The sequence below is a fragment of the Ctenocephalides felis genome, unplaced genomic scaffold, assembly GCF_003426905.1.
Source record: "Ctenocephalides felis isolate EL2017-DRISC unplaced genomic scaffold, ASM342690v1 CF-g0.4_SCAFFOLD_01604, whole genome shotgun sequence".
NCBI classification, from domain to species: Eukaryota; Metazoa; Arthropoda; class Insecta; order Siphonaptera; family Pulicidae; genus Ctenocephalides; species Ctenocephalides felis.
This window is the reverse complement of record NW_020537758.1, coordinates 22,803,426-22,831,101: the sequence shown is the minus strand read 5'-3', so window position 1 is coordinate 22,831,101 and position 27,676 is coordinate 22,803,426. Positions and strand designations below refer to the sequence as shown.

Below are 27,676 nucleotides of genomic sequence, written 5' to 3'. Positions count from 1 at the left end.
AACACCTAAACAAATGTTAGATAAATTCGAAAAACAATTGGTTCAATAAAATAATTTACATGATACATTTGAACTCATCTAAATTTTATAACGTTATAGAATTAACAAATTAAGTAAAAATGGTAGTTATACTTCTATTCAAAATTCTAATCAATACATTGTCAACCAAACTGTATTACCAAAATAATCAAAATATTTTATATCACCTTTCTCGTAACATTTATCCGTTTCTCGCAAAGTCCTAGCCGACTGAACTTTCGGTAATACAGTATGTGAAACTTTTACGTCCGTAAGTAAATTATAAGTAAGGAACTTTAAATTCCTTTCACTAACTCTGAAATATTACCGAGGGGCAGGTATACGGTATAGGTGTATGTTCCTTGCCGCCTTCTCCTTTATTCTCTCGGCCGGCCGAACGGCGTGCAGTCTTCTAGGATAAATAACGTGTAACACGGTATAGGTGTTTTCGGTGAATGTATGTCCCGCACACTTTCTGGGGAACAACGTACCCAATTTATTTTAGACAATACTCCCGTCACCCTGAGAAATAGTGTATGCGAAATGTACTAGAAAGACAAGTTTACAACGCCGATTCAGTTCTATTCAGAGGCAGTATATTATGGGCGTTGTCCTACACCTTGCTGGTTATTGTCACTGTTCATTCAATATTATATGTATCATGTAATATGTATATATATATATATCTAATATATATATATATATATATATATATATATGAATATATATATATATATATATATATATATATATATTAAATTTGTAAATTGCAAAACAATACTATGTACATACTATGCGTGTTGCTTCACGTTATAATTGAATGGATTATCATATCAGTGTCAATTCTGTTGATATTTTTTTTATTCTTGTTGTATCTTTTTTAACAGCAATTAGAAGTTCTTATTGGCTCTTATGTCTAATAGTTATCGTAAAACTAAATGTTGCAGCTATGCCCCCGAAGGGCGATTTTTACTTGAAATTATATTGAACTATATACCCGCGAGTGAAAATTTGACATCAAAGGTGCCTGTGTCGGGCTTTGGCGGTAAATTAGCAAATTTAATATATTACTCTATATTTTTTAACTGTATCACATGATAGATAATTCCAACACCAAATACAATTTATATTTTCTGACATCTAGAGTATTATATATGAAAAATTGTTAACCAGACAACCATTCATTCTAATATGCTGAACTCCAATAAACCGTGCGGAAAATTGGCTGCTTCTTTAACTATTTTTATATTATCCCCAATTAGTTTACATACTACTTACTACTTATCGTTATCTGACTTTTGTTAATTTTATGTTACATAAAAAATATAATCCCCGTAGTCCGCTCTGGGTTTTTGTCAAATGTGAGACATCTTCAAAGCCGAAATAGATTTTTTGCTGCTAATTGACTATTACAATTAACTATATATTATATTTATTGCATTTTGAAAACATTATTTAATGGAAAATTCATCATATTCTCACCGTAACTCAATACGACCTGATTCAATTGCTTTTTAATTGACGTGGCTTTATAAAAGTTAGCCCAAATGGATCTCATATTTTTATTTGATAAATTAATTATTATTCCTATGAAATAAATTTCTGTAATACTAATAAATTTTCATAGATACAGGATTGTCGGTTAAAGCCATTTTTACTTGGGAACATTTTCTTATGTATATTTCCAAGCGAAAACCAAAAGCACTACTGCTTGACAAGGTTTTTTGAAGCTGCGTCAAACCAGGAACACTCATTTCCTGGAATTTCATAACTCAGGCCACGAATCCCCGGGAAAACCATAAATTATAATTTAATACATATCTGTTTTTCAACATAATTTTGAAAATAAAACACCAACAGAATCTTTTTTCTTTCAATTTGAGTTCACAAATTATGGTTTTCTAAAAAACAATCCTGTTGCTTTATATATTTTTTTGAGAAGCAATGGGAAATGAAGGTAGTATGAGCTGTTGCAATTATATTTCGTGTAACTACGTGTCTATTTTAGAAGGCAACCCAAATGGTTCTGCATATTGGGAAATTTTTATATTAGAAGAAGTCCTTGATTGTCCATTTTTATAGGATTGATATGTATTTTAATTTATCGAAGCAATATCGAAAAATGCAGCTTGGACTTAAAAACATATTCCGATATATTTTTATAAGTCACAAGTTTAAAACGCGGGTTTTGAAACCGAAACTATGCGACCGCAATATAAAATTTTATGAAGATAAAGAAAAATAAACACTATAGAAGACTTGCTCTTGCTGACAAAATGCAAACAATTGGAAGATGAGGCTCCGGACATTGAAGCATGATTTCAAAAGGTTTTATATGAATGATAAATTAATTTCAAAGGAAGGAACCAATGATAATATCAATATGCTGATAGTATGTACTTGGATCATGACCTTAGTAAATACACTTTGTTGCATTTATATCTCATTCACTCGATTTCTCGTACAAATATATAAATTCATCTATCCAAGCACACAATCTTTTCATGCTCTCAAATCATTTTCAAAGGAACCTCGTGTCTGCAAATAAATCTACCAATGCTAGTACCTAGTTGACAGTGTGTACCGTAAGTTCACTTACCTACACACGTCGACGGGGTTCCGTCCCTTGTATGCTTATAATAAGCTTATTCATGGGACTGTAATCAAATGCAAGAAAGCATGAATATGAAAATGAATTTCCAACTCTGCGGGCGGCGCGGAATCAGGCCGGGAAATTGAATTGGCGCGGCTTAAAAGCGAGCGAATGCAAATTACGTCCCAGGATTTTTTTCAACATAGCCGACGACGTCGACGTTCTCGGGGTAACGCGACGCGACAGTCAAACGCTGTGACGCAAACGTTTATAGTCGTAGAGCAAATCGACACAATTTGGGAAAATTATTGATGCAAATATAGCTGAATTTATTGTATATACCATTGAGGTAAGTGAAATATATTTCTCCACCGCACCAACTAAAGTACTCCAATATTGTTTAAATATTGTTTGCAACCATTGGCATTCTTTATAGTACAAATACCTTCATACTCAAGATATGGTGCCATATTATTGACATATTATTTAAACACCCAAATTATCAGAATTATGATCTATGTTGACAATTCTTAAATCAGAGGTGCATTTCGAATTACTACTCTAATTTGTATTCTTATCCTATTCATGAGGCATACTAGCTATAGTTGTTATAATATACTCAAGCTTCAAATTACAACTTTAAAATTATGGTTTTCCTTAGTTTTTTATCTATTGGTTTAAATATTTAGTCTCAATTAGGTATCCTCAGTATTCCCAACGTTTTTGGCTAATCATCTTGTCATTCTATAAGGATAACCCCCTAATTTATTCAAAATATTTAAACATCACTACAGAAAAAGATATTATTTTCTTGTGAAGTAATTTATAGTAATCACAAAAAATTACATATTAAAATTTCAACATATCTAAAATATTAATATTTTACCATATGTAAGTAAATAAATAAGCTAGGGATACAGGTAGACAGGTAAACAGGTGGACAAGCATACAGGCAGAGAGGTAGGTAGGAAAACGGTTGAATAAGCCGTATAATCACGGTGTTCATAAGTTGAACAGGTAGACAGGTAAATAAACGAACAAACAGGTAAACAGGTAGACAGGAAAACAAGTAGAGGTATAAAAAAGTACACGGAAATAAATTGAAATTTTATTAATTTTAGTTATCATATAGATATCAAGTTTAGCAAATTTATTACATTAAAACTGGTATAATTCATAAATAGTGATTATATATAGTCGATTACTTAAAAATGTCGATATTTACTTATAATTATGTTACTTTTTATTAATGAAATAATAATAATAAATTTGGAATAGATATCAATTAATTAATTTTGCTCCAAATAGTTTAAAAATTTATAGCCTTTATAAAATCAGTTTCTCAGAATTGATCATTTAATATCTGAATTGAATTATCACTGTTTTTAGGGCCAATTCTCTGATAAAATAGACTACAACATAGCGTTATTATGGCAACGACATATCATGCTTCTTTTTTGGAACTGTGAAAATATTATGTATTTGCTGTGCGATCAGGAGTTTTACACAGTTGTGTTATGACAGCAATCTTATTTTGATGATTGTGCGTTTTCTAAGTTTGGTTTATATGTAATACGTCTGACTGCACGGTAAATACATAGTATTTTCATAGTTTTTAGTACCAAGAAAGAAGCATAATATAGCGTTGCCATAAAAACGATATGTTATAGTCTATTTTACCAAAGAACTAGCCACTTTATTTCCGTTGTTCATGTATCACTTTTTAATTTTCAAAGTTCTGGCTTCCATACTTTTTACTAGGTACCTTGACCTAATATTCATTTATCCAAAGTAAGTCGTCGAATCATTTTTCAAATTGAAATCCGTAACCGATTTCTTTTATTACCATTACAACTAGCAGAGTTTTTTTCTCCTACCTTTTGCAGATAGTTTCGTTTTATACACTTTTGTTCCATTTTATCTTCTTCATTCTTCAAAAAAAAATCGCTTCTAAATAATTTTATTTTCTTCAATTATTATACCCTTCACAAAAATATACATAATTCCATTTCCACTGTGAATTTTACAACTGCCAGTCGCAGTCCTGGTCGAATAACAATCATTCATTCCCACGTCAGTGTCGTTTTTCATAACGTCATCGTCCGAGCCGAGACCGGCGAAGATCTACGGTTATTGTTCACGCATAAGGGTTGACGTGTAATGTTTTGTTTACTGCAAATAAACGCAGCCGAGTATTTTGCATACACCCTCCACCGGCCGCCCCGTTGTGGACAAAGGGTTGATTTAATCGTCAACCGACTGCGGACAGAGTATTCATAGGAAGACGACCGTTGAAGGATTAATGTAGTGCACACGCTTTTGTATGATCGCGTTCGTTGTTTGTACTAGATAAATTTTATTACGGTATCCTAATGGGTTTATTAAATTTTGAGATGTTTAAGGGTTTATGATGATCTTTAAGAGATGTTCGGTCGTTGGAAACGCTCTATCTTTTTGGGCTTCCAGCGTTCTAGACCTTATAGGCATGTTGAGTCCTGAAAATAATAGAATTTATTTATTAATATATTTATTATTAGTTCATCATTTATTAGAATGGATACATCGTCACTCTATTAAATAGCGAACTTTTTAGGACGTTCTTCTTGTCTAATAGAGCCTGGTAGCATTTTTTCAAATGATATTCGAATTGTCTAAAGCATTTCTGTTAAACATTTTCTCCTTAAACTTTGATCAGAAACATTATATTCATGTTAAAATGGATTTAACAAACATTGATTATAACGAACATTTTTTATATAATAAACGGCAAGTACTTGCTCTCCCGTCATGTATAAAATTTCCCACACCGTCTTGGCATATAGAAGCATATTTAATTAAGAAGAATTCAAATATTCGGGCATAAAATGGTTCCATTAATATGTAAATCTTCAGTTTCTCTTCCTGACGGAATTCTATTTCATATTCCTACGTGTCTATACTCGATTAAGCTCTGTATTACATGCATATTATGTATATAGAATTTTGTTTAATTTTCTATGAATATTTTATTAGATTCATGATGTTAAAGCATGATAATTCAATTCAGATTTTAAATGATCAATTTAACTGAGAAACTGATTTTATAAATACTATAATTTTTTGAACTATTTGGAGCAAAATTAATTAATTGATATCTATTCCAAATCTATCATTATTATTTCATTAATACAAAGTAACATAATTATAAGTAAATATCGACATTTATAAAAACAGTTAAATCTAATGCAAAATTCACAGTGAAGGAAAAAACTTTTTTTAAGTGTACATTAATTGATTTGTATTCCTATTTCGAGTTTATAAAAATATCATACAAATTTATTTGCAATACAATATTATCGTTGTAGTAAATCCTAAATAAAGTGAAAAAATAATATTAATAAAATTTAAAAAGAAAGGAATTTATTAGAAAATAATTAACATAAATCAAATTGCATAGTATGAAATTTGTTATCGATATTTAAATAAATTTGAATCATCACAGCAGGAAGATTATTAATCAGCAAATCGTTATTTGATATAAAGCTTATCGTGCAAAATATCTGAATTTATTAATTAAAAACTTTATTTGTGAGTTTATATGCGTATGTCAATAAAAAAGAAGTAATTATAAAAAAATCTATAGATCAATTGAATTCTAAATTTGAATTATGAATCAAAAAATGGTGTCAAGATGAAAAAGAACATTAACTCGCGCAGGTTGCAAGTGTCATATTTTTATTAGAAAATAAAATCCTCGGCGTTGAAACTTTGTTCCTAGTTACGTTCAGGATTCTAATTAAGCAAGATTGAAGTATAAAATCTGTGCAATGTCTGCGGCAGTCACTTCACTATTTCTCGTCGACGTCGTGCAGAGGAAAATGCAAATTCCTTATACAGAACGCGTCAAGAGCAACGCGAATACCTCGGCTTGGCGTCATACAATTTGTGTACATGTAATTAATTCAACAATTACGCTAAACCCTTCTTCCACAAAGAAACGAGTTTCAGAGTTTCGTGTTGACAGTCGCAACTTAAATTAAAGTCTTCGAGTGTCCCGCGCCAATGAAACCCATTTTCAAAAGGCGAATAAGAATACTCAGACTCGGATCTGCTCCCTATATTGTTTGATGACTTTTTAATTTGGATTCATTTCATTTGCTACATCTAACACGAAAATAAAACGCAATCAGAGATGAAAAATCTATGTAAAGCGAAATGGATCGAGGTAAATGCGGATGGTAAAATTATTTGCTATTGTAGAAGTGTCAATTTAAATGCTCTTACAAAACCACTATATATTATCGAAATCATCAGGTAAAATTTATATATGAGAGGTTAGAGTTTCAAGTCGTCCTGAATCGATTGGTACCTCAATTGGAATAATGTAAAAGTCATTTGTTGTAAATCGATTATTGTGGTGGATGACAAAATGTTTTGTATATGCTATGACACAATTTCAAATGTTGTTGTTTCATATCTATATTCTCGGAGTCTCAGTACTCAAATAAAAAACTTTAATTATTAAACGCTAATTTAATTTTTTTTATTGTTATTTTTATTTCCTAATTTTTTCATCACTTGGTAATTTAATAATTAAGTTGTTTTGTTCTATTTAAGTGCAGAATTGTTATTTATTCCGTATTAAATCTCCAACACTGTTCAAATATTTATCCGAAAAGGTCGCCAAATAAATTATGGAAAAAAGGGAGTTGGCTTAATCAAGTTTGTTAATTGTTTTAAAATGTAAAAGTTCCGTCTCTTTCACAACGTCAATGCAATAACTTTCAAAAGATATCCTGAACAAAAGGGTGTTCATAAAATGCAAATTTAGCGCTTGAAAATGGAATACCGGAGGATATAAAAGTTTAATGTCCTTGCTGCGATAATTGTTTCCATCTGGTTAGCCTGCAAGCGAACTGAAGAAAATCTTTCCGGAAACACATTTTGAATGCATAATTATCATATGGTAAAATACTGCAATTTCATTTTCTGAATGGCTTTATGTTTTGTAAGTTATTACGGTCATAACGCTCGTTTTATTAAAAATCTAGACAATTTCACATATTGATTTATTCACATAAGAATAATATAAATGAAGGTCAATAATTAGAAAAATAGAAATATAAATAAAATATTTTTTATTAATATATAATATATATCTATTCTGGAATGCTTCCAAATATATTCACCACAACGTCCAATATTAACTAAAATATGTTATATTAATATAATTATTTAATAATATGGCATATACCGGATTACTGCAACTATCAACTCAATGAGAAAGAAAATTCCAATGACGAGCAGGATAAATATTGAATTACGAAAATTATTTGAAGCATATTGCATTGCTTACGCAAAATCTGAAGATGTTCAAAAAGTGTATTTAGATTGTTTTTAAATGTAGATAAAAAGAACCGACAAATCTCCAAATGAGAGTATAGCAAAAACAATTGATTGAAAAATAGGAAACTTAAAGTCGACAGACAAAAATATGAGAAAATAGTAGTTAGCATACATAGGTGTGAAATCATAAGCCTTAAATACAAAATCAATATTAATAATAATTATTATTACTGGCACAAATTTTTATTTTTATATGCAATGTACAGTGCATATTTTCCAACTTAAAATATCCCCAACCAGTGATTCTGCAAGTAAATTTAAATTCCTCAAAGCATCAATATTACATTCAACTTCTTCTTCTGTTTGATATGGCAAATCGCTATTTCCGCTGATTTTTATAGCGTGGAATCAATAAAAACCCTGACAAATGAAATATGTAAATCACTCGTATTCACAATATGGCAATGAGTTTACCTACGCATCTTCTTCTCCGTCGAGATGAATATATTCAGAAGCCTTCCAGAATGATTCAGTTTGATCCGAGGAGAGCGGCATAAATTTATAAGGCGGTTCTTCTAGATTTTCTTGCTGCGAAAATCAACCAGTCCTGTTAGTGAATAGATGCTTATTTTGAACGAGTTTTCCATCGAAAAATGTAAGACGTCCAATGCATGACACAATTTTCCATGAGCTTTACTCGAAAAAGCGTGAATGGGGTTCATTAGGACAAAAAGAAGTTATCAAAATAAATATAATTGCATGCAACAACGGTGGTTTTGGCGTTTATCTCGGTTTAAAATATAGAAAAACATCACTTTTAACTAGCTATAATTTGCTTATTTTAGAAAATCTAAATATTGGGCAAAAATGCGTGTTTCTTAGTATTTGCAAGGCAGACACTCATTTTTTACAAGGTTGCTCATTTTCGAGCATTTTCAATGCCTGCACTTTTTTTCTTTTTAAAATGTATGCTGTTGAATTTTAGATATTTCTAATTTCATTTTCGTTTTTTTTTTTTTGATAGAGCCTGCTGGACCCCGTGTGTATGCCTCGGTTACAATCAAAATTTGTAAATTTTTGACAGAGTAGTTTTTTATAAATAATTGTTCATTCTTTCATAAGATTTTATAATCAGAGCACTGTCATTTAAAGCAAAAGGCATAATTGTGAATTTGATTTCAGATATAAAAGGTACCCTGGACACTTTATTCAAAAACAAGAAAAATGACAAACATCACTGATTTCTATTCATAAATTCTATGGAATAATGAAATTAACGAAGCTTTTTCGACGAGAATTCCTTTGATATGACAGTGGAAAGTTTTTTCGGATGCTACGTAGACCATTTCCGAGATTTCAGGGTGTTTTAAGGCAAATCCTGAGCGCATGCAAAGGGGAAACGGGCTGACTCCGGCAGAAAGCACCGGATGAAGAATTCGGAAATAGAGGGTTCTCGCCGAGATGAAATGCTCCGGGCAAGCTCTCTCTCTGAAATATATACGTACGAATACAAAACGATCGAAAATATGATTCGCGATTGTAATGTGATACATGAGAACCTGAACTTATGCTCATATAGTTGGAGAAACAGATTTTGGAAATCATGTTTGGGAATAATTGAATATATTAGGTTTACTGTCGTTAGGAGAAACAATAAGCAGAGGAAGCAAAAGTCCACTTTTGGCAATATTACAATAACTAAATACAACAACAATTATCCTACATAAAAGATATGTCGAGTACCCAATACAGACAACTTTTTTGGAACCTGTGTTATTATTAAATATTACTATTAAGTAAAACAATTTCTGATGTGTTTTATTTTATTTAGTTTTTCTTTACTTCTATTTATCTAAATTCTATACAATTTTACTCTGATTCCAGTTCCGAAATATATTTAAAATATCTATACAAAGCACTTAACAAAATATATGCGATGTACTTTCTAAGGAAGCGGTTCATTATTTTAAAACTTTATGAGTGTTCATATTGACCATTTTTTATAAACCTACGATATCTTAAAATTTGCGGTTAGTTTACAAAATTTTATTATAATCGTAAAATAAATGATTACGAAGAAACTTCTGATTGGCAAAAATATTAACGACCAATTTTGAATGTCTACTTGCAAACATAGGAACGATTTGTTTATTGATATCCTTTAATAACTCTATTCGATTATAGATTTTATCTTACCTCATTTATGATCATATATTTTCCTTTGTTTTATATTTACTATATTAACTTAATTACCAGTTGTTACTATAGTGACTAAATTGCTCATGTATTGATCATTAGGAGTCATAAACCATATTCTTAAAGTGGCTAAAATCGGTTCAAATAGATTTTTGTATTACTTTGGCTGATTATGCAAAAAAGTTTATGATGTAATAAAATATGATTCGTTTTCCAATTTTTATACTAAATCGATAACTCATCACATCAAAAGATTTGGATAAGACACAATGCTGACAGAATCTTTAAAATCGATTTTATCCACAAAATGTACCAGATTTTATCCCATGGCAGTAAAATAATGTTATTATTGAACGCATTAATGATACAGTTAGTATCCCGAATGTGCGGTGTATATGGAATTATCTCTTAATAGCAAGGGTGACAAACTCAATAGAAGTCAACTAGCGAGAACACTACCAGGGGGTTGTCTTCTCCACCAGTCCACCATCCTATTTCTCTAAGGCAACTCCTGCATTGTCACTAGAAGGAAGGAAGTCTAGTTTATGTACTTGGACCCTTTTCACCGCAGCTTTAATTGGTAACGCAATACGCGCGTTAGTAAAGCCGCCTTCTTCGATATACATATATGGAGGCTCCTGATACTAATTACACACAACTAGTGGTAGACGATAGTACAGAGTACTGGGTAAATATCGATATTGAGCTCTTTTGGTTTAGATATTTTTGATCGATCAATCTAGCTGTAGGTATAATTTTAGTGAAATCTATACAAAACATATCTACATACTTGGTGAATATTTAATTAACGTATAATAATAGCCATTCAAGTAGAATAGTGGTTCCCATATTCAATATCCTCCTCATACAGCCTGCTTTCAAGCAGCAGTGGGATTGGCTTATACTTGAATATATAAATATCAATATGATCTCTCGCATAGATATCTCTCACATAAAGATTGGACAACTTTATGGTTATCATCAATAAAACTGATGTAGTCAGTTAAGCCAAAACATTGCAACAACTTATATGACCCTTAAGTTCTCATCTGCGTTCAAATAATAAAAATTACTTAGAACTGAGTCGATACTGTTTCTAGTAAGCCAGTATCGATACTTTGCACCACACTCATTTTGGCAAGGATTACCTACTTCGTACTAGAAATGAGGCTCCAATGGAATCCCTATATATCGCATCGCTTTGATAAATATCGATGCGTCGCGTAGTTCTGGTTTTCGGGCTCGAAAAGACAAAACTCTAAAGCACCTAATTAATTATAACTACAGTCAGAAGGCAATGAAATTGAAGATTGGAGAACGACGACATTCCAGGCAAATGCGAAGCGGTTTGTGATCGTAAAACATTTGGGACTGTTTGTAAATAGTTTGATGTTGGGTGCGACGAGGATGAAATCGGAAATCTGGAATTGCGACGAGAGTGTAGGCACTTAATGAACAAGGAATTTTTTTCATTGCTGGTTGTGTATTGAAACACATTCATATAAAATTTAAATGAGAAGTTAAAAATAGTTAAAAATTTTTTGGTTGCAAATTTCAAAAATATATGTTGATGACAAATCAAATGAAATATAATATTTTTAACCTAGTATGGAAATAAGCGTTGTATTGATACATAATGTTATTCTTAGTTATTGTATTTTAGTTAAAAGTTGTAATATTAGGTACCTCCAAAACGTGTAGGGTCATTTGGTTGTGTCAGGGTACGATAGTGACAGTGGTCATAACAGCTATACTAATTTTGAGATGGAGAAAGATGTAGAATGCATGGATTGTTTGCAATACCAAACTATTTTCAGTGACCCGAAATTAATTTTAATTACAATTTTAGATAAAATTATTATATATAAGTGATATTATAAAAGTACTTTCTACTTTTAATTAAGACGCCAGTGATTAATTTTACTCACCATTTCTGATAAAATTATTAGTTCAGCTAACAAAAAAATCTATTATCTTTCGTATCAGCATATAAAGACTTGCTCTCGTTATAGTAAAGACTTCTAAAATGATTCTTCTCCCGTCGAAGTACAAAGAGCAGCGAGAATTCGCTCAGAAGCGCACGAAAGACTCGCGCTTTTATCGCTTTCCCATTAATTCAATATGAACGCGTGTGTGCACAGGAGCGCTATTTAATAGTTTAATTAAATCGCGATGGAGTGATCCGGTTAAAATGTCTCTTTTTTATTTTTCGGCTTTATTCTTTTTGACTTTTGTCGTAATAATAAAATTTTGAAACAAATCATTTCTGTTAAAACGAGTTGATAGTGATATTTTGGCTTAAGACAGGTTGCAAGATCTTTCTGATAGGTCTGACTTAAACAAAACTGAGATTTAGATATTAAGATAAAATTTTTAACGTTTTTTTTAAACAATATATTTTTCGCGTTATTCATAGTGACTAGGCACATTCTTGTATGTCCCTAAATTATAGCTTATTATTCCTAATTTTAAATAATTTTTATATTTCAACCATGTGTATATATCATCAAAAAACGTTTTTTCAAAATCGTCGACATTATTTCTTTCAAAATCGACACACATTATTTTTTTTCAAATTTGGTCTTATTCGATTTAGAATGTTCAAGAAAACATAAAATTAGAAACTCGATTTTTTTTGCAAACACAAACTTCTTTGGGAAGAGAAGCACAATTTAAGTACTATAATAATTATTGAGATCGAATTGAGTAAACCTTGTAATATGGTGAAAGACAAAAAAAAATCGTATTTTGTATAATGTCGCAGCAGCAAACTTTACGACAATGTTTTGTTTATACCATGTAATAATCCCTTACATTTGAAAAGTCAAAAAACCATCATTCCACCTAAAAAAACTATGTTGCCCGGAATGCATTACCCGTATGAATAATAATTCGTGTTTATATGCGTCGTGCGGTGCAATTCTTTATTGTTTTTACGTCGTTGAATCGTGTGCACTGGCTGCACTTAAGTTGCTTTCAGCTGCAATAAAACCGTCACACTTTTTAAAGAACACGCGTTTATAAAACATGGGAACATAAGTCAACATTCAAGCCCGTGCCGCAATTACAGCTACGCGGATAGTTGTAAATTATGTCGGTAAAACTGCTACGAGGGCTACGAGGGCTACGAGGGCTAAAAGGTGAAAAGGCTTTAGCAGTTTTATCGATTCGAAAACTTTGTAAACATTGTACGGTTTGCTTTATGATGATGGTCAGAGGAGCGCCTCCACTATGGAAATAGTCCACCAGAAATGAAATGTAGGCCTACTCCCAGAAATGGCAAAATTAGATTGTTAAGCTGTTGAATAATTTATTTAATTATAATCTTCGTCGTTTTTATTGATTTACATTGGGACTTCTGTACAAGTGAATTACAAATTATGTATTTTATATTACAGAACCAATATGTTTTATATATTTTTGTCAATAGCAATCAGAAAACAGTAGAATTCTATGAGTTATTTGGCTTCAGCCACTCTTCATCATTCACTCACACACACACACACTAAACCAACAAAATGAGGTAATTATTTAAATTTGTTTTAATATATCAATAATTGATTATATTGGTAAAATAAAATGCTAAGTTAATAAATAATTTATAATGACATTTCTATGTGAATGAAATTTTGTACTATTAAGAAATTGGGTTAAATAGAAATTAGATATAATTGTTTACCATCAACTGATTGTAGTTATTATGGATCAAATTTTTGTTATTTTCTGAATATGTTTGCCCATATTTTTATTAAATTTATGTATTTTTAATCTCTAATTGAAATTATTTTTCTACCATAAATAATGTGACAAGTAGTATTGAGGAGTTTGTGTCGTTTATTAATAATTTTGAGCTTCAAATAATGTGCTATACATGAAATATTCTTATCAAATAAAACACTATTTTGACAAAACATTTTTCAAGACGATTTGTATATTCCATCCCAGCAAATGTGAAAGGTATACGTAAGCTTCTTACCATTATGTAGACATAAAAGAATATCGGTATTAAAAAGCCAAATCACAGGAACCCATCCGGAAACGGCCGGATATTAGCCCTGGATAATACGACACTAGTGGTAGTAGAAAATGCGTTTTCTTTAGACACTCACCTGAAATTGAAAGAAACGACCAATGAATAACATACTGAGGACACAGCAATTATATATTGAAAACGTCTATGTATATAAGTTGTGAACCCTTGGGGTGGTTACACAAGAGAATTAGGGATGTAAAAAATCAAGAAATATCGAAGCTAAAAGCTTCGATTTATTATTGGATTTCAATGAAACATCAATAAACTATGTTGCATACACTTTTTACATATAATAATGTGAGTATATGATGAAAATTTATTACCTTCACTTAGCCTATTTACTAGTCTACTTTTAACCTTTTTACGCGCCTACCTGTCTACCTTTTACCTGTCTACATGCCTACCTGCCAATCTATCTACCTATTTGTCTATCTTCTTATTTGTCCAATTCTATGAAAAATTGTAACCACACAAACACATACATACACACACGTACTATATTTTTACTATGATAAGTCAAAATATTCAGAAACCTCTGAAACGTAAATATTTGCAAAAATTATCATTTCTGATTTTTTTGTGATTACTATAACTTACCATACAAGAAGTTAATAAGATAGAATATTTTAAATAAAATCAATTTTCAAGGAGTATGAAATAAAGTTGGTGAAATTCTAAATTGTTTGAACTGGGATTTTGAAGCTTCCGTATATTCATGGTTAAAATACATATTGACGCTATTAATTTAAGATGCATTGTTAATCTCCAATGTGAAATAAAATGCTGATTTTAAAAATTCACTATCGATCATAATATATTATAGAATTAGATATAAAATTTCAATCTCGGGAGTATTCGAACTATTGAATTATTCGACTACTCGCTAAATCTTTTCCTCAGCCCTACTAGGGTTGTATATACGGGCTCAATAATGTACATATTGATACAGTCTAACGATAAAGAATGTGCGGGAAATATTGGCCGATAAATCTACAAGGAAAATGCCGCGGCATCGGACTGGCACAGGTACCTCGGTGTATGCACGAGGAGGTTATATGTAAATATAAATTTCTTTTCCTCGAGACAAAAGGTCTGCAAATAGGAAAACAGACAAGATGTATTGTGTGCAGAAAATTTCCGCAAGCCATACGCTGCCTGTAATATAAACATAGATAAGAATAATATGGCTATTAATAAAACTAGGCAAAATGTAAGATATTGAAGTTTGTGAGTTATTGAACAAACAAAATTATAAATTTGTGTGGATTCTTCTTAAAAACGTATAAAAAATTACTTCAAATCATGAACGATTTTAACAGAATATATATATATATATATATATATATATATATAAATATTATAATAAGTGAAAAGCACTACACTGAAAATTGTTGCCCGAATAACAACACTAGATAAAACTTTTTTACTGGAACTTGATGGAACTATATAAAGTGAAAATAGCTTTTCGGGGTATTGTGTTATTGCTGAGAATGTAAATAATAAAAAAATAATAATATGTCATAAGTATTTTAAAAATATATAGGACAACTATTGGGTTATCTTCTTATATGATCTTATATAGCCATATGTTAACACTAACAAAACCCATTACATAATGTCTTTTCACTTGATAAACATTTTGAAACTAAAATGAAAAATTGGTATATTATTTCTAATTCAAAGCATAATCGTTATTTATAAGTTTATCTAACAATCCTCAGTATATGTAAACAATATCAATATGGTTGTTGTAAGTCTGTGTACTGAGGTCTTCTCAAAGAAAACTTATGAAAGTATTATATCCAAGAACATATTGTGTTTTCCCCGATACTAATTTTATATACACTTTGTATATAAATCCATATTTTCGTTATATAGGCGTTCGTCTCGGCGCTTTTCTCAAAACGCATCCTAAGGCGATTACAGTCTTTGTTGTGTGGGACCGGCTGCAGATGCATGAACTTTGCATGCGAACACCCGGAACATCCGGAACACCCGGAACACCAATCGAGCGTAACACGACAACGGAACTTCGTGGTTCATGTAAAACCTCATACAGCTTTGTTTGTAATAATAGAAAAAGCGTTTATTAAAGTTTCAAACAAATAAAGGGTTATTTGTAAAACGTAAACTCTTGTTTAAATACATTTATATGGCACTATTTGATAATATCAAAGTGCAGTGGATTTTAGCGTATTGTTTCGAAAATTTGATTTGAGGTACAATATATAAGAATATAATAAAGAAGGACCCTTGTACGAAGTATGAATACATTATAGGCTGATATATTGATATTTTTGGTATAATATAAATAAAAGTAAACTAAGAAATAGAAATACTTGAATTTTTTGTCTTGTATACAAGATTAAATCTAAATTAATCTGAATTAAAAACCAAAGTTACGCATCTATCGTTTTTAATGATACTCATAACTGTAGAATTAATTATAGTAAATAGACATTATATTATATTTATTCGATTTAAAAAGAAAATATCTAGCTTGAATGTATATTTGCATTATATGTATTATTTTATTGGCATCAGAAACAAAGTCGTTATATTTTTAAATCTACGACGTTCGTAATAGGTATAAATTTTATAATTTACATTCATAAAACATGACATATATCAATTAACATAATTTTTCATTTATATTTATTTATCTAAAAATATTCTCGCTAGGACCTCAATTCTCATCTCGCCTGTTGAACAATAATACGTTGTTTTTTGCAAGTGTCAACCCTTTTTTCTATATTAGTATTATTATATTTTTTCTAGTTTATTACCACTATTTTATTTCTGTTGGAAACCTTTAAAATGTTTTATCAAAATCTGAGTAGATGTTTACAAGCAATTGAATGATGACACACGTACAGATTTATATATATATATATATATATATATATTATATATATATATATAAATATATAAGAACATTATTTATATATATATATATATATATATATATATAAGAACATTTAAATACCACTTTTCTTGTTATATTGTGGTGAGTGAAAGAGCAAACAATTTTATTATTATTATCCCAAATTGAGATCAGCAGCTGAGATGAGATCGTTTGCATAATTTATATAAAAATCTATATAAACTTTAATTTTCCTAGTTATATATTAAACGTAGTGAAAAAGCTAGCAATTTTATTATTATTATTCCAAATTGAGATCAGCATTTCATAAAGCTCCATTTTACTCTGATATGAAAATATACATGAAATATAATTTTCCTAGTTATATATTGGACTTGGAATCTATAAATACACAATACACCATCAGTCCCGGTTCCATTCCATATAATATGAGGCCATGAAAAACTTTGATCTTGGAATTAATTTTGATCACAATTTAATAAATAACTACATATTTAATTATGCCTAAAATAACTAAAAATTTTATAGGATTCGGCTTCTATGATACAACAGACATTTGTAATAATATATAAAGAAAAGAACTAGCAAAGGAAAGTTAAAATTGTACGGTCTATCCATGTGCTCCACCGTTCTGCACATATCTCAGAGTTGTCATTCAAAAAGAACAATTCAGTCGTTTGTTGTTCGTAGTAATACATCGTCTCTGACAGAATGCTTTATCTGAACCGAGTCCTTGGGAGTGTCGTACAAAGGAGTGATGAATTTTTCTTAACAGCAATAACGAATATGATAAACACCTACTCTCTTTGTTTTCCGTTTCTCTTCTGCCGTCTGTTCTTTTCGAGAGAAACGTGAGTTTTAGATGCAACAAACGCCATCGAAATGCAGAATTCAATATTTCAGAGGCACTAAATTGGATGCATAAAGGTAGAAAAATAATAAAAAATATGGAGATTCTTTTCCTATTTAAATACCTGTCATTCAAATTTATTATGTTGTTATTTATTATTATAATATATAAATTAATACATATATAATCTAGGGAGGTGTTGCATGGCGTAACGGTTAAGCAGCTGCCCGTGTGGAAGGTATGACCATTGCTACTTGAAAATATAGACAAAAAAATTTCAATTAAAAATAGCAGTAGCGGCTCGCCCGTAGTTAAGCGCTTAAGAGCGAAGGGACTTGTTTCAGAGGTCCCGGGTTCGATATCCAATTCGAGCAGACTGGCGTCAGGCAGCAGTGACAATAATTTTCACTTGAAAATATAGATAGCTATATGTTGCCTTGCCTGGCATTGCTGAACCAATAAAATGTTCGAGGTAAGGAGAAATTTCAGCCCAATTTAAGGTTCTGATTGCTGTTCAAAAAAAAAAAAAAAAACAAAAATAGCAATAAAAAATTTCTCACCCTATGCTTTCTCTTAGTTCACTATCTAATGGTAATCACACTAATTTAGTTTTCTCGGCGTTACCACAACGTATTATTTTGTGAATCTTTTAGTTAATATTCAAAATCAGACTGCCAAAGAGAATGAGTTATGTATCTGTTAGAGAACTATTCTTTAAACTTGCAACATCTTTTGACACCGTTGTTAGATTTAAAACGCGTAATTTACTGCCTTTACATATTCCAAAAACAAATAAGAGTAAAGTTCATACCACTATCCTACAGGTCCAATTTTTCAGGATATTTAAAGATAATTGAAAATATGTAAATTTTGATATGTTTCTAAAATCTTTGCCTTCTATAATTATCAATAATTCAATCATTATTTCGACAGTTAGTTTTAGTTTAGTTTTTTCCGACAAAACTTCCTTTTTTGCACTGATACCTAAATGTATTTCACTTATTTTACAGGATTCATCAATTTCTAGTTTAATATCACTCATATTTCCAAATCGTGCTTTATTACATTCTGGTACTGCAGTTATCTTTTAATAGATTGAAAAAAATATAAATTCCAACCAGAAATAGAGACACTTTGGGAGTAGTTATATATATGAAAGTATAAACTCCACTTGAATAAAGATATATAAAATTTATTGATTATAAAAATTAATGATATAAAAATATGACAAGTCCAATTGTTTTTTTCTCATGACTAGCCTGCTTGATCCCCACACACTCCCTGCCCCATCTCATCTCGTCGGGGTCACCAATGTGGGAGTAGTTATGAATATCAAAGTAAACTTGTATAAAAATATATAAAATTTATTGATTATAAAGATATAACGATATCAAAACTGACAAGTCCAATTGTTTTTTCACTCATGACTAGCCTGCTTGATCCCCACAACACGTTTTCAAATTTTTTTATATATATACCTCTTTCTTTTGAATAGAATATATTTGAAAACATTGCACCACAAAATATGATTCTACTCAGACCGTGGGCAAGACATTTAAATATCAAACGTGAATTATGATTTTGTAATATTATCGTAAACTTTTAATACAAACACACAAATGAATTACATCATGTAACATATTTTGAATCAAAATTTTAATTGAAAACGATTCCGGTATCGTTGCCCTGGTCGTTCGCCGATCTTTGCGACTTTGTCTCGTCTTTTGAGAAACGAGCCATCAGTCGATATCGTCGCTATCAGGTTGAGTTGCCGTGTTATTTCGGAATTGCGATCCGACGAAATGGAATCGAGGAATAGTGGGATAGTCGAATAGTGTATCTCTCCTGTGCATTGTTGCATTTCGCCTATACTGCACAGCGATTGGATTTTGCCAGATCAACGGTAAGTCCATATGATGGTTCTCACAGAATCCTTCTGATGACTACCGCACACTGCACACTTGGATACTTTGATACCTTGGGTACACGGATGGTGGAGGACACACAATTATAATCCGAAGCATCAAGTTTGTACAGGAAATGTATGTTGTCACAACATACGATTTTATGGTTTTTAGCAGTTCTCTATAATTAATATTGAACTTTTGATGTACGAAAGAATTGATCCAAGAACAAAACTATTATACTAATAGAAATACCATTTCGTAGTAAGTGATATTCATTGACACAACTTATTCTTCTTACAGATTTATTAAGATATTTGAAATGATTCATCTTTACTTCGAAAAGTGATTGGTAATTATTGAAAATTTCAACCTGAAATTCAAAAGTTTGTACAACTTAATTTGGATTTACATAAATAGTTCAGAATTCAAAATACTCTTTATGAATACTAAGTTTGAAACTAATTGTAAAACTCAATTTGAACAAAGCGCAGGGAAGGGCATAAAGGTCCAATATGTCATTGAGCAATTTTATTGTGAAAATCGAACCAATTATATCACAGCCAATAATACACACCAAACAAACAACTATCAGACTACATGCAGTAAAACTTCCTGCTGATTCATCATTGTATAAATGAAAATTTCAACCTGAAATTCAATAGTTTGTACAACTTAATTTGGATTTACATAAATAGATCAGAATTCAAAATACTCTTTATGAATACTAAGTTTGAAACTAATTGTAAAACTCAATTTGAACAAAGCGCAGGGAAGGGCATAAAGGTCCAATATGTCATTGAGCAATTTTATTGTGAAAATCGAACCAATTATATCACAGCCAATAATACACACCAAACAAACAACTATCAGACTACATGCAGTAAAACTTCCTGCTGATTCATCATTGTATAAATGAAATGTTTCAACCAAAAACAAATTGAAAAAAAATTGTCACTTGGACATTTTTACCCCATTGGCGGAGTAAAATGAGACAGTCAGGGGGTAAACAGGTCCGTTGTCTTATTTTGAGTTTTAAAAAGTTTTTACGAAATAATAGCTGGATAATTCAACCAATGCAAAATATTAGTTTCATAGGTACATTTTTTATAGAGATAGCATTGTGAATGGTATTTTGTCAGAAATATTCATAAGCATACTTGTAAAATTGTTTTAACTTAATTTACTTCTCTATTTCGTAATTTTACATCTTTGTTAGGGTAGAGCTGCATTTGGTTCTTTTTGGTTCTTTATATATATATATATATATATATATATATATACATAACTTATATAACTTAACAAGCCATTTTCTTAGAAATATGAGAAGTATCACAAAAAGATATTGTAAGATACTTATCAAACGATACGATGTTTGATTTCCATGTTATTGGAAAACGAATTTATTAAATTATTCAAGTAGATACTCATGTTTTGAGTATTGAAATAATTTTTCTTTGCATAATATCTATTCAGAATTCTGAAAGTTTGCCTCTCATTAATTTCTTAAAGATCTGGATTTTGCTTTGAGCACATATTTTTGAATATAACTAATTATAAAAAAAGCATTTGTTATTAAAATTTTGAAATACTATAGGTTTCAAAAATATATTCAAATATTTTGTAGAGTTACTCTACACCAATATGACACGAGGAATCAGATAAATTTTACTATTTATAAATCAAACTTTGTAAAAGTTTTTAAGGTTTACATTGTAAAATTATTAGAGTCATATACTCTACTACAATCATCATTATAACATTATCACAAACAACAATCATTGTTATATTTCTGTGATGTTTTCATATATTTCATACTACTAGTACATCTTCAAATAAATATTAAATTGAATTGAAACGTAACCTCACTGCAAAGCTCATATATCAAATATAAGTATTTAAATCATCAAGTACTAAGTTATCTCAAACCTTTATTCGAGACATAAGTTTGTATATTTTTCTCGATTACATCTGATTTGATTACCGTATAAAATATACGGATATACAGTTCGCATCCACAAAAATAACTTTTTAATATAAACTTTCGATAATATTGCGCTTTCAAGTATCATTTTATTTCATATATTCTATCATCATTGTATTTATTTACTTCCCCGAAGAGCGATTCGAGCAATTTAAAATATTTTATATTGCAGATTTCTTATATTTCTTTCCCGTTTTGTGCTTGGAGAGATAACCGACTCATAAAATTCAATTGGTTCTAGAATCCCCAAAGGTACGTCTTCTTGTCCATATCCTCAATAATTGTATTAAGGAAAAAGATTATTTACTTATACTTTTCTAGAATTCCTGTATTTTTAAATAAATTTTAGTCAAATGTTAAAACATTCTGTTCAATATATTTATTAACATGATTTTTCACAATATATGATATCAACTATTTTATAGACAAAAAGTGGAAAATTTTAAATATTTTTTAGAAAAATATCTAGTACAACGTACTATATATATAGCATTTTATTTGGCGCAAATACAAGCGTTATTTACTATCATCTATTTCTCTTTTTTTTGGAGTAAACGTATCCGTTTCATGAAAAGTATTAAAGTTGCAGCTCGAGATATTAAATTTTTAATTAAGCACTTCGTTCAAGGGAATTCTTTGCGTATGAATGCAGGTCACGACCGGTAGAAAATAACTTAGTTCTCATATTTCTGATGATTTCTTATTTAGTCCTGTTGCAGACGTTTTATATTTGAAACGTGGAAAGGTATTTTTGAAGTAAAAATATTTAATATGAAATGATATTTCCGTGTAGCTAAATGTGCTAAATGTACTACATGGGTGCATTGAGTATAATGAATACGTAATAGAAAGTGTAATAAATTTAGCAAATATAAAAAATGATTTTAAATTATTTCAAGTTATATTATTTGTTATAAGCCTTAAATCTAACTACTATCGACTATCCAAACCCTAATACGCCGTAAAATATTATAAGCTTGAAAAAAGTGATTCAATTATAAAACTTTATGAAAATTTGTAAAAATGAGCTGCTTCAAAATTTCATGATCACAATTTAATAAACAACCGAACGTTATTTATTAATTTATTGATTTATTCATAAGCAAGCCGTAATCAATAATAATAGATATTATTTCAGACTCTTGTCAAGCTTATTCATAATTAATATTAAAGGGATAGTAATTTTATAATAATCATAATAGCTGCACAAATTTCGCTTCTGAAAAAAGAGCTGAAAAAAAGCATTCGAATATTATATACAATGTTCATCATCAAATTCATCATATTAAAGTCTATTTGACCACCAGTCAAGCTCAAAATTCTTGCGCATGGTTGAAAGTTATACTCATTTAAAACCGTAAAAATTTAAATTAATAAAATAGCAAAAAAAAAAATACATGGTTGTACAGGCGATCAAATGGTCAGACTGCATAGATAAAGGATAAGGATTATGCAAGAAAATAATTATTGAAATCAAATTGAGAAAATTCAGTAATGTCATAAAGCTAAGTTCATAATAAGCTAGTTATGAACTTAGCTTTAATTAATCAATAATCATTATAGATTAATTAAGTTGATTATTTAGTCGTATCGGGAAGTTATTGCAACTTAATCTAAGACAAAATGCTACTTACAACTAGTTTATTTAATTTACAACAGTTACAAAACAGAAATGTGTTAAAATCTAAATAAGTATAAATATAAAATTTATTCAGCGTTTGTAAATAATATGCCTAAGATTAACAATTTGCACTCAACTGTTTCCTCCCAGGCAACCGACAGCATAAATATCTAAATAATAGAAGTTAGTAAGAATTTGCAAAGAATAATTTTAGATATCGTAATGCCCACAAAGTCATATAAAATAAATTGGTTAACATCCCTATATAGTTATAAAATTATACACAATAATATCATGTTTACAGCAGGCACGTTTTTGTCAGAATGCGGTACCGAGTTATTAGTAGCTTTTTTTAATCAGTGCTGAGGGGTAAGAGTTGATCACAAAAATAACGATATAAATTTGTTATAAACATCCAGAAATATACATAATTTTTATTCTTCAGAAATATCAATATGTTCAATATTGCACCATATCTAAAAATCCACAAATCAGAAAATAATTCCACATGACACACAAATGAAAAGGATACATTTACCAGGCTCAAGTACCGTCCCAATAAATTCTTTTGCCGCATTCGAAATTTAATAGCTTTCATGATTTCCGCTGAAGCGTTTGCGCGAGCAGGCCATTACAAATTGTATTTTTTCATTTTTATTTTTATTTAAAACCACGTCAATCCTCGGCCACAAAAGAGAAGAGATTAAAACGAAGCGAACAGTATCCCATTTATATTCATGGTTGTCTTGTTGCCGCTGCCGCTACCGCTGCCGCCGCGATATTGACGTTAGCCGTGGTCGTTTCGTCGCCGGTAATATTACGTAGTTCATCATTGTGGCCTTTTGCTCATCTATCATCAGGTCGGAGACGGATCGGGCGACGGATGACTGTTATACACCACTAGGGTAGGGTTGTCAAATCGATAATTTTTAGAACTGCCCGAAGAATTTCATTTGGCAATACTTAATTTGATCAAAGTCAAAATATTTGCATTAAACCAGTTAATTCTTGCGCTCTCATTGAATTGTGCGCACAGTTTTGTTTCGACAGAATCAAGGTAAAATGTTGTTCTTAGTCGAAATGCCACTTTGCAACTATTCATTTAATCCCGGCAAAGTGTCAACATATTTTATATACGAGTAGTTTGAAATTTAACAGTATGTTTATTTTTCCTTCTTCAAAAGTTGCAGTATGAAAAGATAATAGATATAATTTGATCAATATTTTTCTTAATGCCCAAAATACAATGAACGAGTACCTACTGCATGGATGCAGAGAAAAAAAACTTTATTTGATATGTTCTCAAACAGACATTAGATTGTACATAACGAAAAATGAAACTCTTTCTAAACTAAAAGGCCTGCAAATTATAGTGGGTTTACTCGCAATGGAATTGAAGGCCGAGAATAAGAATTCTAAAGTTATGGATTTGTTTTGTTCATGAAAACAACAAATAATTCATATTGATAACATTCAGAAAATAAAACGTGACGTCAGCAATTACCAGAGAATATTAGCAAGACTTTTGGCTTGAAATAAAAATAATTATGTTTTGTTTTTTCATCTTTAAAAGTTGCAGTAAAAAGGGATAATAGATAAAGATGTATATGCTTGACGAATATTTTTCTTAGTACACAAAATCCAATGAACAAGATAATAAATGAGCTAGTACCTACTAAATAGATTGGGACAGAAAAGAACTATATTAGTGTTTTCAAAAAGGAAAGGTCACTATATTGGACCAAAACTAAAAAAACGCTTTATCCACTAATAGACCTGCTGATGATAGTCGGTTTACTCAATGGGAATTGAAAACCGAGGCCGAATCAAAAGTTATAGATTTTTTGGGTTTACATGAATAACATAGAAAATAACCTAATGTATATTATTAACACTTAAAAAAAATTAAATGCGATGTAACCAATTACCAGAAAATATGGCAAAACATCCTCCACCATAACGGGATCAAATTCTAAAATGACGAAATTCAAAGAAGGCATAATAACGTTCTTTCACCACAAGAACACAAAATTTTAAGCCAGTATTAGAATTTCCCTAGGAATTTTAGAATCGATTCTGTTCACATCTCTAGCTAATAATGACACATACGATGCATCGGCCACATTCCTTTCTTGGATCATATTCGGAGGAATTCGAAAATGAAAGATTTCAGTTCGGGAAAAAGTTATGCATAATGTTGACGGATGAGAATGTCAAGATTCCGCAACTAAAGGGTCTTGGAAGAAAATTTTGCATATTTATGCACCCTCACGACTATCGATTATACCATATACCAACCTGTTATAAACTGTTAGTCTACGAAACTAAAGCCAACATGTTGCATCATCAGCAACTTATAGTTAAACATCATGCCTCTAAGTTTTGTTTAACAATTTAGATACATTACATCTATGTTTAAACATTTTAATAACCAAACTCCACCGCTTAGCGTCACATCAGAATATAATGCCGTTTTTTTTCACTTCTTTTCAATATAAAGTAATTGTTCTAATTTGAATAATTCTCGTTCATTACCGAAAGGAATTCTATTATCAAAGTTTCGCTATACAATTCGTGAGCATTTACATAATTATAATGTGTCACTTTGAATTTTATACGCCTTTAAGTGTGTCCGGGACAATACTCAATTATGTAATGTTCAAGTCGGGCGATACAATTACTAAATTCACTCGTTAATTATTTTATATACTTGCAGTTGCAAAAGTTTTAGCCTGATGAAGAATATAATCAAATTTATTGGTACATAAAATATATTTTTACGAGAAATTCAATGTTTTTAAACAATCGTCCTCTTTGTAATTGAAATATTCTGGTAATATTCTGGGAAAACATTATATTTAACTATGTGTAGTATTTTTTTATTTATTTGAGCATTGATCAAAAATTAAGCGTCCTAGAACCAGTTGTGAATTTTTACTTGACTATGTTGCTTTTCAAAAAACTACTCAAATAGTTTTCCTATTTGTATGTGATACATTAATTATTACAATGTTTGTAATACTGGTGACTTCTGATGCAGCAATGCCGAGAAAAGACGGTTTTCATTTGGATTCATATAGTAAAAACCGATGTCACTACTGCTCGATATCAGGTAGCCAGAGGCGCGTACCAAACTGGAAATTTCTGGTTCAAATCCCATAGCTGTAACCACTGATCTACAAATGAGGCCACATGTATTAAAGTATTTCCACTTTTGGAGCACAGTACATATTTGGTAAACACTCATTATTACAAAATTGCGCTAAAAATTATAAAAGTATATAATCAATAAAATGTAAAATTATTAAAATAAACTGGAAGAATATCGGAACTTGAAATTATAAATTCCAAAAATCTTAGACATAAATTAAGTTTTCGTCAAATTATTTTAATTATGTTTAAGGTTTAGTATATAAGTAAGAATTATTCAACTTAAAAAAATATTTTCATAAAAAAATATTGCTTTTTAACTAAAAATGAATAATGTTATATGATAAGAGTTATTTATGAAACAGCAGAAATCCTACATTTTGGAAACGTTGGTACTTCATTAAAACAAAATTATTTGCGGAATCTTATATATATATATATATATATATATATATATATTGTGTGACTAATGATAAACTTGATCCTACCAAATTACATAATTATCCATCAAATCCTGTCAGTAATAGAAAGTAAATCGCGCTTCCATCATATCAATCAAAAAATCATCAGACCCGAGTTATTATATATAAAAAATCATCCCGTTGTAGAACAAAATTGTAAGCCAAGGGCATATAATAATTTATCACCTTTCGTTTTCTCCCCAACGGAATCCAACTAGACAGAGTAAGATCAATCGCCCGGCCGACGAGAAGCGGGCGACGGTAGCGGTAAGCGGGAAAGGGACGATGAGAAAGAATTCAGGAGTCTGGTGGGCATTAGTACGTCGAGAAAATGCCGATATTCAATTCTACTATTGAATTTATATGATGAAATTAATACCTGGAGAAAGAAGTCATTCCGAAGAAAGATAGGCAGGGTTTTAATGGATCACAGGGGCGTACGACAAAGAAGGTATTATACATTCTTTCCTGACTTATTCGTTTCTGTGTACAGAATCTGAAAATGGTAGAAATTGTTCATAAAAGTATACACAAATAACATGCAGTTGTTAACATATTTTAGATGATTTTTTAATACTTTAATGAGATATATATGTAGCAGGTACAGTCTTCTACTCCTTGAATCCACTGTGAGTTCAGGCAGGCAAGTGAAATTGC

At 30.3% G+C, this 27,676-nt stretch overlaps 1 protein-coding gene across 2 annotated transcripts in view; it reads right to left on the bottom strand.

Moving 5' to 3' along the window:
- LOC113374045 (CUGBP Elav-like family member 4) overlaps positions 1-27,676 on the bottom strand; it is a 653,992-nt gene that overhangs the window by 410,463 nt on the left and 215,853 nt on the right. The window contains exon 1 of one of the 2 annotated variants that reach the window (XM_026614298.1): positions 14,109-14,148. The exons of the other annotated variant lie outside the window; for it this stretch is intronic. Coding sequence (XP_026470083.1) covers positions 14,109-14,111 — 3 coding nt within the window. The 5' untranslated portion in view covers positions 14,112-14,148. Of the gene's footprint in view, positions 1-14,108; positions 14,149-27,676 lie in introns of those variants that run through there. 2 annotated transcript variants of the gene reach the window in all.